Source organism: Dysidea avara, chromosome 7, assembly GCF_963678975.1.
Source record: "Dysidea avara chromosome 7, odDysAvar1.4, whole genome shotgun sequence".
NCBI lineage: Eukaryota > Metazoa > Porifera > Demospongiae > Dictyoceratida > Dysideidae > Dysidea > Dysidea avara.
The window spans coordinates 17,515,352-17,529,925 of record NC_089278.1 but is presented as its reverse complement, the minus strand read 5'-3'; the positions used below and the strand labels follow the sequence as shown (position 1 = coordinate 17,529,925).

At 37.3% G+C, this 14,574-nt stretch overlaps 1 protein-coding gene across 1 annotated transcript; it reads left to right on the top strand.

Annotated features, from left to right (window-relative positions):
* The first annotated feature begins 550 nt into the window (after nt 1-550).
* On the top strand, nt 551-7,774 carry LOC136261079 (uncharacterized). Its single transcript, XM_066055046.1, has 20 exons — nt 551-787; nt 2,035-2,187; nt 2,700-2,945; nt 3,956-4,087; nt 4,238-4,807; nt 4,866-4,979; nt 5,034-5,201; nt 5,254-5,424; nt 5,590-5,706; nt 5,761-5,905; nt 5,949-6,076; nt 6,142-6,354; nt 6,404-6,526; nt 6,583-6,708; nt 6,757-6,825; nt 6,878-6,963; nt 7,070-7,202; nt 7,257-7,365; nt 7,417-7,493; nt 7,554-7,774. The coding sequence occupies exons 1-20, from the start codon at nt 551-553 to the stop codon at nt 7,683-7,685; spliced, it is 3,249 nt and encodes a 1,082-aa protein (XP_065911118.1). The 3' UTR covers nt 7,686-7,774.
* The last annotated feature ends 6,800 nt before the right edge of the window (nt 7,775-14,574 follow it).

Below are 14,574 nucleotides of genomic sequence, written 5' to 3'. Positions count from 1 at the left end.
TGAGGTAGGAATTTGACTAAAACACTCACCAGTAATCCACGGACACACCAAAACGACTTGCACTGTGGCCTGTCACGCTACAGATGGTCCCCCGCCCCAAGTGGTCCGGCCGGACCAACTAGCGCACTTCAGGCTGTCCGGCCGGACCATGTGAAGTTGCGTCAAGTGGTCCGCCCTGCTTCAATTGGTCCCCCCAATGAAACAGCTGTATAGAGGCCGGTTAGATATGGGTTACTTGTTCGTTACCAGAAAACTCAGTTATGTGGATGTTATCAGTAGCTTTCCGGCACACCGCTGCCTTTGATGATCGTGTCGAAAGGAGTTCAAAGGTGACTGGCAGTTGTCGACTCAGCCATATTTTATATTGATACGGTTGATCTACAGTCTAAACACGTGTCAGTTGCTGAACAGCGACTGTTGGCCTCGGCTGTTGGCGTGACTTTACTTGATTCAAGTTTATAGCTGTACTGATTCGGCTGAGGGCTCGTCACTTTAACTCGCACTTTAAGGACGCTTAGAGCAGTATTTGTAACAGTTCAGTTTAAGGATGATGGCGGATGGCTCCGCTAACCCTGCTGGTCACAGTAGCAGCAGCCAATGTACGGAGTCGGAAGATAGTCGTGGAGAGATTGAGAGACAACTGCATGAGGATATTTTACTGTATCTTCAAGAGCAGAGGTACAGACAAGAGTGTACAAAGAACGAGAAGAGGTGTATTAGAAGAAAGGCAATGAGGTACACTTTAGAAGATGGAGCGCTTCTGTACACCAAACAGGACAAGACCAAGGTAAGGCCAATGAAACTTGATTACCAGTTTCTCGCTCAGATTTTTGAAAATTTGATGCGGGCGGGCGGTTATTATTCATTATTCACTATTTTTCCAAAAGCACAACACACATCCAAACATGACGATTTCTGTCAAATAACAGTGAGATCTACACTGATTATTCTTGCATTAAATAGCTAAAGTACGTTACTAATCTATAACAAGTGATTTTTCCATTAGAGTATAGCTGATTGCTCTATTAGAGTAAAAGTGACTGTTCTATTAGAGTATTTCGATCTGAAATACCAATAATGAAATTCCATGCGGGTGTATCAAAAGCATGCGGGCGATGACGCGAAACTGCTAATCAAGTTTCATTGGCCTAAAGATTTACTATTATAATGCATCATGTATGCATAGGACGGAGGTGGAGAAGCCAGCATTAGGAGGCTGTGGCATAGACTCCCCGACTCGGGCTTACTTTCTATAATTGTAGAAAGAAAGCGGCTCAGCCACTTACTCTAATAGAACAGTCAGTTGCTCTAATAGAGCAGTCACACTTAGAAACTGCGAATGCAGCTGCCAACGTATAAACCATTGTATTTACAGTCTACCACGTGTCCCATGGTTCCTTTCTGTTATTTATTACATCTGGCTAGCTTCCAGATAATTGTACTATGAAAACTTAAACATATAGTTATGTTTCTGTCTCCCTGCCATATTTATTATTTGTTTAATCACAGTAACCCTGAGTACAGAAAACAAACCTATGAGTCAGGAATAAACTTTTGCAGCAGTGACTATATGGCTTCCAAACTTTTCACTTAAACAGGGTGGGTCAACTGAAATAAAGTTTTGGACCATTTTAGTGAATTGCTATGCACAGCTGAATAAACAAAATTGTCACTGTTCTGTTGGAGTGGCTGGCTGCTATAGAGTATTTCTGAACTTTTGCAAAATCAATGCAAAACATACATATAGTGCAACCTCTGGTAAATGAAACAGAACTGATTCTGTTTCCACTGAAATAAGAAGTTCTTTTCGTTCAGGATGTTATGGTTCCGGTACTTGGTAGCCACCTAGTTTGCATGGCCTGCTGTTGTCTACATGGACAAATTGCTTGGTGTGATAATTTCTCTTTTAGTTCAAGACCCTATTGACTCTCTGATTCTAAGTTGTATAGAGCTGTAGGGCCATATATAGCTGCTGACTCAGCATACTATAATGCAGTGTATGTGACTGGTAATACAAGTGTATGGTTTGTATAGGTCAGATACATACTAGACCCGAAAGAGAAAGAGCGGATATTGCGAGGTTGTCATGTACACCCTACATCAGGTCACATGGGGACAAAGAAGACACAGGCAAGGATTACAGAACGCTACATGTGGCAAGGAGTAGGAAAGGATGTAAAAGCATTTGTAAGTACATACCTATACAGCTATACCTTGGGGGTATACATATATGCGGAAGTATATCATGCAGTTGATGCCTTGCAATTTAGAATAGCAGACTAATACTCAGCTTTCACAATACGTATACCAAACAGCTATGTAATTTGGTTGCTTATTACAGTATGATGCCCCTGTTACATCTTTTTGGTCTTGTCAGTTTTACTTTATGATAATGTTGTAGACATATATAATAATTATGATTATGTTGAAAATTTACCCTGCTTGCATGCTTCTATACCACTTGGAACTGCAGTATTCTGTTTTCTAAATAGCTACATAAATGAAAAATGACCCAATTATATCAATCAACATGTTGGAGTTGCTATAGAACTGTACTGCAAAACTCTATTAATTTTATATGCTTTCAGGTTGTAAAGAACAATGGTTTACCATGCACGTATACATAATGCCTTTGCACAAGATGCAAAATATTTCATCAGTAATAAACTTGCATCATCACATTTTTCTATACATCTAAGGTGAAGGAATGTGATGTGTGCCAACGGATGACAAAGAAAATGGACAAAGGGGTACCAGAACTTAACCCTATTCCAGTTGTAGCAACTTGGTACCACATTGGAATAGACTTTGTCAGACCACTAAAGCACAAGTCCACTCAAGGAAATTGCTATATTCTGACAGTAGCAGACTACTTTAGCAAGTTTGTGCAGGCATTTGCTTGCAGCAATAAGGAATCCTCAACCGTGTTTAGTGCTTTGTTTAAGGTATATATATATATATATGTTGTGTGTATAATGCACATATTTACTTAAAGTTTGCAAACACTTGGACGTATAGACTAATACAGAACTACAGTATATGTTTGTTAAAGCAGCTATATAATATGGGTCGGAAAAGAGTTGTATAGCCAGTTATGTGGGCCGTTTAACCCGTATTCTCCCAGCATACCAATTCCAGTATTCATTTTCTACGTCTAATTGAAACATTTTGTATAGCTGTATGAAAACCTTTGGCTAAATCACTTATCTTAGCAAGATGTGAATCTTGCTTACTTGGATGTCAATAGATTAGCTTTAGTATTCCTATCCTTTCACGCGGCTGCTGAAACTTATTAATTTTGTCATAGCTTCATCATAAAGGATCCTTTATAATTAAGCCTATCACAATCCTATGCTATGATCACCAAAATATTTTGACTTGGTTACTGGATGGTAGAAAAGTAGCTAGATAGAGATGGTAGAGAAGCAGCTAGGTGCTGAAAATTTCAACTTGATTGCTTATTGTATGTAGGAGTATGTAAAACAACTGCACAATATTTGGGAGATTACGGAATACAGAATAACCGTGCAGAAGTAATACATGTACTTTGAATGTTTGTCATTAATGTGAAACTGTGCATGCAGTTAATAACATCACAGGTGTCCAAATTGACTTAAAGAATACTTTTGTATGTTGCATCTAATTCTGTTTCCATGCAGTAACAATAAAACAATGCAAAATAAAATCTACTAATACATTCGGAAAAGTTCACACATATACATGAACACACGCACACACACACACACACACACACACACACACACACACACACACACACACACACACACACACACACACACACACACACCCAAGACAAAGCAATGTATTATAGTGTGCTGCAAAAATGTAATTAAATACTAACAGAATGAAGTAGTCATTATAACCCAAGCAGCCACCAGAACCATGCAATTCAAAGTGTACCATGTTATTTACTTACATATTACATACTTTACAGTTATTCATGCAGTTTGGATTACCAAGAGTAATTACTTCTGATCAAGGAAGTGAATTTAACAATCGCCTTGACAAGAAATTGATGAAGATGATGAAAATTGACCACCGTTTGACTACCCCTTACCATCCTCAGGTAACTACTACTCTACTATCCTATATTATATGCTATGTTGTAACTAATCAACATTAATAGTTGCATGGTAAAGAAATGCATAGTGCTATAATATGCATATTTACCTTATGCACTTTAAGTAGATACAACTGTATTATGTGTCTGTTGTAGGCAAACGGCTTGGTTGAGCATTTTAACCAGACCATCCAGAATATGCTGGTAAAGTTTGTTAATGAGAAAAAGGAACTCTGGGAAGATTATTTAGACACCTGTGTTTTTGCTTACAATACTTCTAAACACGAGTCATCAAAATATTGCCCTTTTACTGTGATGTTTGGACGACAAGCTCTGTTACCTGTTGAAATTCAATCTCCCAAAGAAGAAGATATCGTACAGCACCTGGATCATAATGATGAAGTTATAGAACAACATTTCATTCATCAAACAAAAGTAGCACAAATTGTGAAGGAGAACATACTCACCGCTCAAAAGCGTCAAAAACAAGTGTATGACAGGAAGCACCATAACCCAGCTACATTCAAAGTTGGAGCATTGGTTCTTAGAAAAGATATGAAGAGGAAAAAGCGGGCTGGTGGAAAAATGGATTATAAGTGGCAGGGTCCTTATAAAGTTGTGAAGTCTGTTGGTAAAGGAATTTTTCAGATCCTAAACACCAATGACATTAAACAGACTTTAAAAGTCCATGGTACACATTTGAAATTGTTCTATCCACCCAAGAAGGTACATGCATGTATGTGCGGCACACAGGTGTGTGTTTATGTAAGTTATAATTGTATAGGCAACTGGTTGTATCTCAACATCTCATGACGAAAGTGATAATAGTGGCAACACATCTGTCAGAAGTGGAAAAGGATCCATTTCACATGATCCTAGTGCCAGTGTGAGCGACAAAGTAAGAACTTATAACTGCATGTTAATTGATGTAATATTATCTTGCAATACATAGGAACCATGCAACTCGATATCCCAGTATGATGACAATATCAAGACTGACCAAATAGAGGAGGACAACACATCAGTTGTTACTCACAATACTTGTACACATACTTCAAAATCTCACAACCCAACAGTGTCCATTATCTCACATGAACCTAGTGCCACCAAAAGTGATAAAGTAAGATTATTTGATACTATACTGTAATATTTATATCATGTACATGTTATAGGATCCCATCTTGATATCTCAGTGTGATGAAGATACTAAGACCAAAATTTTGGACCAAATGGATGATGGCAACATATCAGTGCTCCTACATGCTCGTACATCTCATGATCAGAGTGACTCTTCTTCAAGAACGTCCATTTCTTATGATCCTAGCAGCATCATGAGTGACAAAGTAAGTAATGTATAGGCTTATTGCCAAGCATGGTAACTATGGTTGTAGTGCAGCCAGCATACATACTTTGAGTAGTTTTAATAAGCTCACTGTTTTGCTGGTTACATAGCTACTGTAGCATACTATATACACCCACGTGGAATTCTATATGAGTACATGTAATAGGAACCCAGCTATCCCAGTTTGATATCACGATGGGATGAGGAAGATATCACTCACTGTAAAGATCTAGTACGAATGAATAAGGAGCAAGGGCACAATGTATCAGTTGCTATTAATGTGGTTAGAGTTTCCTCCAATTCGTTCTTCACATATCTTACTAATGTCTATTTTCAGAATTGCCCATTGGTTTACAGTTCCCCCAAACAAGTAGGAGGCTACTTCCCAGAGTTTGGCAGTTTTAGTGCACCTGCGCTATCACCTATTTACAGCCAAAAACTGGAACACAATGAATTTAAAATAAAGCCTACATCTGATAAAGGTAAATTGTGATAACTGGAAAAACATCACAACAGTTCCAATAGGAAAGAGGGTTGTTGATATGATATTCTCACCACCAAAGCACATTGTTACCAAGAGAAAGCTGAATTTCTCTGATAGTCCTGATACGAATTCAGTTAAGCCATTGAGACGACGTCGCAAGCTTATAAAGGTTGTATTTTGTTGTGATAATTCCTTGACAGCTATTGTAATTATTGTGTGCTTACCATTACACAGAGATGTGAGGAGTTTCAGAAAAACACCGTAACAAAGCCTCCTACAATAGCGGAACCATCAGTGGTAGCACCTATGATTGCGACAACAACAGAGACAGTGGAATCCATGATAACAGCCACACCTAACGTAACAGCTACAATGTCTACAGCAGTAACAGGAATGATTAATACAGCCGGAGCCAACAATGGAAGCATCATACCACTTACAGCCTATGTATGTTTTTGTGCTGTGGTACATATGACTCATATATATATACATACAGGATCAGCTAAAAGCTATCTGGAAAAGAAAGCCGTGCTATGTAATTAAAGCTAGGTTTGGACATTTGGCTATACATCAAGGTAGTTTTCACAACTTGAAAGGAAATAACTGGTTAAATGATGAGGTCAGTGCATTGTATTATATACCTCTAAATTTGATGCACTAAAATTAATGTTATAGATAGTGAATGGATATTTACGCATGCTAGTTGAATTGAGGAATGACAGTTTTGCTGTCTTGTCACAAACCATCACTGCCTGGGTTAATCGCTCAAAATCTGGGAAATCATCGCACCTTTTAAGCAAGGTAAGATCACAAATGCTACGTGGAGGAGTTAGTTTATTCATACTATAGGAGACGCTAAGCACCAAAGTGTTTATTGTTGGAATGTACAATCGTGGAGAAAACCACTGGATATTGATTGTAAGCAATTTGCATAGGGTGATACCAATACACTTGTTGTGCTGCTCTGTAGGCAATCAACATGGAAGAAAAAAAGTTTTACTACATCGATCCTCTTGGACCATCGCGAGCCATACGTGGAGCATACACAGGTTTGAAGTATGTTCAATACTGTAACATTGACTGTTAACATAATTATACAGTGCATCACTGTGAACTAAATTGATGCAATGCACTTTTACACCTAGTTTTATATGCTCCATAGAAGGTTCTTTGCTATGAGATATAACTGCGTTGGTCAAGACAACGTCTCATTGGACAATTTTGAGCTCATTCAGCTCAAGAAAGGTGTGCAAAAGCCAGGAGACAGCTTCAACTGTGGTGTTTTGAGTTTAAAGGTATAACATCTCGCTTTTGTAGCTAAGGCTATAAAGTTTGTGTATTATACACAGATTGCTGAACAATTGTTAAATTTTAACCGTATCGACGAACACGCCATTTTGCAAATGAATATGAAGAAAGCCAGAATAGATATAGGCACAGCACTCCTCACCAATTCAAGTAATTTGCTCTGCGTTAAAGTGTGCATATATACGTGTGTTTCAAATTCAGTTGACATGACTGAGCGCTGCATCATGTGTGGACGATCTGAAGAAAGTTTTCAGCATGAAGATTATACTGATCGCTGGGTATGCTATACACATATATTATTCATGTGAGAACTTTATGTATATTTATTGTGTATGTAGATCCAGTGTGGTAACTGTAATGCGTGGGTGCATGTAATCTGCTCAGGAGTAACTGTGGATGACCCTTCAGCACCCTCTTATGAATTTAACTGTATTGATTGTGTCAAACAACGTAAAGACTTTACACATTAGCTAATGACTGTAACAATTGTTGATGTATATTGGCAAACTTTGCTAACTAGTTAGCTATTTCATGGCATACATTAATTATGCTAGCTGCATCGCTTTTATGGCTAGCTATATAGCCTGGCATGACGCATGTCAGTGAATACATTAGTAGTGAATTGACAACATAGACTGATCACCGGCATCATGGCTGAGAATCCACGAAGCACAGGCCTAGCCGAGCATACAAGGCACAGCCTGTAGCCTCATACCCGATCACTGGCACTGTAGCTTTATAGTTTAAAAACAAGCTGTACGAAGAAACTGATCCGGCCGTGTTGCTTGCCGCGCCTGGATCATATTCAGCGTGGGGGACCACTTGTAGCAGAGGGGGACCAACCGTGGCGCTCTAGGTTGTCCGGGGGGGGACAAGTTGAAGTGTCTCAAGTGGTCCGGGGGGACCATATAGCGCGGCTTTAACTAGTCCGGGGGGACTGATTTTGGGGGGACCAATTGTCGCATGACAGGCCTTTGCACCGTGGGAATCGAATCAGCTCGAAAGTATACAACAAATTTACGAAGCAGATTACGGACAAATGTTAGTGCGTATAATCTAGATGGCGCTATACGTCTTCTATTGATAGTGACCCCTCTTCCTTGCATCTGGCCTCGTGTATATACACATATAAATCCGTGCAATATAACTTACACTAATGAAATAATCAAAATTCAATGCCAAACATTATAAAAATTTTAATCGTATGGATTTATGTATTTAAAATTTCAGTTAATATTTCTGAATTCCCAACAAAAATTTCTACATTTCTAATAAAAATTGCCAAATTTCTATGGTCATCGACGACATTTCTGGAAGTGAAGGACCCCTCGAATTGCATGCAGAGGAAATCCTGGATCCCAGGCTGCATGGCTCCTCAGGCAGATCCCAGGCTGCATGGCTCCTCAGGCACTGGCCTAGATATACATATAACTACAATGTATAAGATAATTAATGGAAATCTAAGTATACCTACAAATGATCTAATACCTAATCATCGTCCATCAAGGGAAGGATATTATAAACAGCTTGTCACTATGAATGACTCCTATAAATTTTCCTTTTTCCCTTCTACAATCAGACTCTGGAACACACTCCCCCCCTTTGTAATTCACTCCCCTACCTTAGATGAGTTTTGTACCAACCTGAACATGCATTATGATAACACCTGTGCACAACAATCTTTTTGATTTCTGCACAGTAACAAATATAATAATAATAATAATAATGTGACCGGATCTGCGAAAACCCGACATAATGGCGCAAGCCTAAATTTTCAGTATAAGCCATTGATTTGCGATGGATAAAATGTTTGCGTAATCCAAAAAATTCGTAAATTTTTTTAATGCTTTGTTCTTTGTAAATAAGGAAGGGTCCTATGATAAAAACCTGGATATCATCTTATTTGCTTACTCAAGAGGATTTCAAAATTCTTTGTTTCATTGCAGTATAGACTAAAGGATACCGGCGTAAAGTATGGACGATTGTTTACGTCACATCAAAACGATTGCCGGTACGCGATCGATTTTTCTTCACTGATTTCGTATCTATATGCAGTGAAGAATGGTAATAGAAGAAAAAACTTACCCAGTAATGGACTCCCCTATTCATGGCGAATACTATAGTGTAAGTTGCAACTCTGTACTGCATTGTATTTGTAAGTTACAGCCGTTTTTGTAAGCACATGTAATTTATTTTCCCAATACTTGTTGTACAGATCAATCTTTATCTTTTTGCTACTTTGTAGGGCTGTAACTCCAAAAGTTGTTGCCATATGAGGCTGAAACTTAGCCAGAGCCAGCATACACTTGGCTTACTAGATTATAAATATTTGATAATAAAGGATTTGAAAAATGCGCCATTATGTCGGGTTTTCGCAGATCCGGTCACATAGCTATAGCATTGACTGGGATTTTTTGCATTTTAGGTAGAGTATTAGTTTCTGACTCCCTACTTCCCAGGCTTACTTTAACCTCCTTTGCAGGTCCCTATGAGATAGTAATTACTAAACAAATTATTGATAACTGCAAGCAGTGATATTAATGTCAGTTTGTAATGTTATTGATTTCACTACAGCCATTTCTTAGCTGTCATTCATTGATATCACATCCTTTACCAACTTACCTTTGTGCACTCTTTTTCACAACTTGGCTGTTTTAGATTAGATAGATATTAGTATGATCAGTGTTTTACTAAATTTCAGGAAGAGTGTTGTGGATGCTTTCTATGCCTGCATCATTTCCATAACAAATTTAGCCTAGTTATTAAGTTATCAACAAAACAATAAACAAGTTGATGTACATACACAGATAATGAGCAAATGAATGTTCTATCCATAACTATACTACATAATCATGTCTAATGTGCAATATTTAAGAATACTAATGTACACTGTGTATGTACTGGGGGTGTGTGTCTATGTGCTGTCTGTTTGTGTGCAGCAAAACTACACAATGTTGTTGACATCGACAAACCATACAAAATCAATCTTCAATATAATTCATTGCTTCAATAAATGACTCCCGGTACTGAACAGCGTCAAAAATATCATCACTTTGGTTGCTACAAGTAAAGAAAAAGTAAGTTAATTTATGCATTATCATGCATAGTAGTTATATATACAAGCCATGCTGTAGTCAGTAATCATATTAGTGATACTAGTGTACTTTTTCTGGTTAAATGCTAATTTACTTGCAGGCACATTAGTCAATCACAACTTTAAGTTACCAGAAAAGGTACAGGTTTAAAGTTATGCTTGCATTGATCCTTAAGTCAAATGCAGCACCTTCACAACAAAATATAATTCATCAGAATTGAAATTGAAGGCAAATTTTTGTATGTTTAAACTTGATTGAAACATTTAATACTTATGTGCAATGGATTTTCCTGGACTTATGTATGTGCATGTATAAAGATAGTGCAATCCTCACATGTCACATATAGTAGCATGTTTCCTCATGTTATCATCAATGACAAGACCTATGTTGGTCATAGGAATTTCAGCATTTCCACTATTGTCATCTTTGCTGCTAGCAGTGCAATGGTCAATTGCTCTTTTCAGCTTTTCTTTGCACAACAGAGATATCATTGCCACAATCATCAGCAATGGGAGAATCATTAATGTAAATGCTATTCCAACCACTGTGTTGGAATTCAGTGTATCAAACAGTGGTAGCACTGTAACTAAGTTTATTAACATCAATATCAGTCCATCAAAAATGTTCAGCAATTTATGATGATAAGGCCTTACCATTAGATGTATGGTAGATACTATCACACATAAGCCTATCAATATGTACTGAGCCAGGGATGGATTGTATGAGCCTACTATGACAATCACTATTATCACTAGTCGACAAAACATGTAATAACATGCCAGACTGCGATACTTGTCTTTATAGCATCCTTGGAACTGGTCTAATAGTGGCTTTATCCTAGTAAAATTTATGAAGCTGTTCAGGAATGGTTCGAGTAGAAGAAGAAGTGGAAGACCAATGACAATCCCTATTGTTATTAACACTGCCATGATACCATATGGTAAATGACGACCATGAAAATATTCAATGTCAGGGGATAGATACGTGTAAACTTTATGCACATCTAAGAATGTGAGTGTGCGCATTAACATTAGTGAGGTAGTAGTGATTGAAGTGTATGACAACAACAGCAGAAGGCAAATGACATGTATAATTCCTCTACTAATAAATGATGAAAACCTGTATGATACTTTTGCTACCAGGCTTATTGCTATTAAAATCAAAGTGATGGCTAGTGGGTGTACATAATGGATAAATTGTTGATCAATTCCACTCAAACCTTTAATCAAACAGAGCTGTCCTAGAAACTGTGGAGTTACTCTGGCAATGCTTGAGAGTGAATTAAATGTAATAAGCAAACTTTGTGAAAGCTGCAAGGTTTGGTCCAGCCATACATCCAGCATGCTGTAATAATATGAAATAGCATACAAATATCCAACTGGAACTTTGTAGTACATAATAGCAAAAGCTGCTGTAAGTATGCCTATCCAATAGAGAACCGTTAAGGTCACAATTAGTGCAGTCTGTCCAGTAGTACACTTGTCAGTAGGTACACATTCAACAGAATCAAATGATAAAGTCCAGCCCTCCTCACAGTTACCACAAGCAATTCCAGTTCTGTGTGATCTACACTGATTTGCTCTTAATGGAGAAAGGTGATAGAATCCATCGGTGGTCTCACAGGAGGTGAAGTCACAATAATTAACAGGGCACACTGCTATTGTTGGTTGTCTGTTCACAGTACCAAACCAGTAACCTCTTTTTATGGTTGAAGTACTGTCAGTACAAAACACAATATCAGTATCATTAAAACATGTGCATCTTTGTAATTCTTTGTCATGCCAGAATCCTGGGTGACAAGGTGAAATTTCAACTACAATTACAATTGAAAAGGCCTTTTCATCAGAATAAGGCCCAACATTTAACTCTAAAGTTATTGAATAGTTTGATAACTGGCCAGGCAAGGTTTCATTTCCAACAATGCTAATTCCATGAAAAGTGTTGTTACCACATGATATTAACACTTTATTTGCTCCATTGATATAGTAGTCATCATTGTTTTCACCATTAACCACAAACTGTATAGCATTAGAATGTTTACCATAATAATCTAAAACACATGCACCAATTGATAACTCTTGACCCAGCATTGTGTTTCTCACTAAGTAAATTCCACAGTCTCCTTCAGTATTATTATTAATGCACACTGCTGGATGGTACAAGTCAATTTTATAAGGGGTAGCAGCTATATCTTGACCAATTTGTGAGTTTTGTAGTACATTTTTAATTCCCATAATGCTATCATCTAAACAGTACCTGTTACACCATTTTGGCACAGTTATGTACAATGAATTTCCTGCAACTACTGCTGAATTATTTTGGAATTGAGTATGGAAGTTTATGTTAAAAGTAATTATACTTTCAGTAATTCTGATAAACATAGCCCCGCCGTATCCTTCAGCAGTATTATAAGAAAATGTGAGATCAGAATCACTTGTGAATGTGGTTGTACAATGGTCACTGAGGTATAACGCTCCACCATTTGCTTGTGCGGTATTATCCTGAAAAATTACAGCACCATTCTTTCCAAATCTAATATTGGATTGCAGTGCGAAGATAGCACCACCATAGCTTGTAACAATATTCCTTATAAACACGACTGTGGACTTCCCTTTAAATGTGATATTAGGATAAAAACTAAAAATTGTATTCATAGTTGTAGTGTTTCCATTAAAAATGCTTACAAAATTTGCTAAACCTCCTGAATAAATGGCTCCACCAGATACTGCCTTGTTGTTAATAAAAGTCACTGCAGAATTCCCTCCAATTATGAAATTACTACCTTCATCTGAGTACACAGCTCCCCCAAACGTGGCATAGTTATTTGTAAAAGTTACTTTAGAATATCCATCATGTGAATAATGATTGTGGAAATTGTATATGGCTCCACCTAGTCTTTTACCTACATTGCTTTGAAATGTCATTGTAGTATTTTCTTTATAAACCACACCAGAGTTAACATCAGAAAACAGAGCACCTCCAGACAATGCTTTATTTCTGTTGAATTTAACTGTAGAGCTTCCTTTGCACAAGACATTGGAATTTAAAAGAGAATACATACCACCACCATACCTTAAAGCATTGTTGTCAGAAAATGTTACTTTACAGTGATCTTTGAATACCACACTTGCTATATAAGAATGAATAGCTCCACCATCTCTACTGGCTTTGTTATCAACAAAGTTGACATTAGCATATCCTTGAAATGCAATGACAGTGAAGTATGAAGTATATATTGCTCCACCATCCCTTGTGGCAGTATTATTGTACAGATTTACCTTAGCATCACTTAAAAGTAATATTTTGGAATTTCTATCAGAAAAAATAACTCCACTATCCCTCCTGGCACTATTCTTAGTAAAAGTTGCTTCACAGTTGTCTTCAAATGATATGTTAGAGTTGTACATAGAATAGATAGCTCCACCATCTCTCATGGCAATATTGTCAGTAAATATTACAGTGCAGTTATCTTCAAATGAGATATTAGAGTTGTAAGAAGAACAGATAGTTCCACCATCCTCTGTAGCAATATTATCAGTAAATTCCACTAGAGAAATATGTTCAAATGATATAGTAGAGTTATAAGTAGAATATATTGCTCCACCATACTTTATGGCTTTATTCTCAGCAAATGTTACTCTACACTTCTCTTCAAATGAAACATCAGAGTTGTTAGCAGAATATATAGTTCCGCCAGCCATTGTAGCACTATTATCATTAAACTTAATTATAGAATTCATATCAAACGAAATAGTAGATTTGTAAATAGAATGTATAGCTCCACCATCCCTTGCAGCATTATTCATAGTAAATGTCACTGTACACTTTTCTTCAAACAAAATATTGGAATTATACATGGAGTATATAGCTCCACCATCCCTTGAGGCAATATTATCAGTCAGTCTCACTGTAGAATTATCACCAAATGAGATAGTAGAGTTGTATGAAGAATAGAAAGCTCCACCATCCCTTTTTGCATTATTCTTAGCGAATGTCACTGTAGAGCTATTCTCAAATGACAGGTTAGAATTATATGCAGAATATATGGCTCCACCATTCCTTGTAGCACTATTCTTGATAAATGTTACTGTACACTTGTCTTCAAATGATATATTAGACATACCATTAGAGTATATAGATCCGCCATGAAATTCAGCGCTATTTCTTGTAAACCATGCTATTGTTCTATCTTCAAACAAAATATTAGAGATGTCATCAGAATATATAGCTCCACCGTGCCATCTAACCCTATTCTCAGTAAAGT

Excerpts from the sequence above, each read along its gene's own strand:
- LOC136261079 (XM_066055046.1), top strand. The coding sequence starts at position 551 with ATGGCGGATGGCTCCGCTAACCCTGCTGGTCACAGTAGCAGCAGCCAA. Across the intron at positions 4,088-4,237 it reads CTACCCCTTACCATCCTCAG|GCAAACGGCTTGGTTGAGCA; the intron begins GTAACTACTACT and ends TGTCTGTTGTAG. Across the intron at positions 6,709-6,756 it reads CATCGCACCTTTTAAGCAAG|GAGACGCTAAGCACCAAAGT; the intron begins GTAAGATCACAA and ends TTCATACTATAG.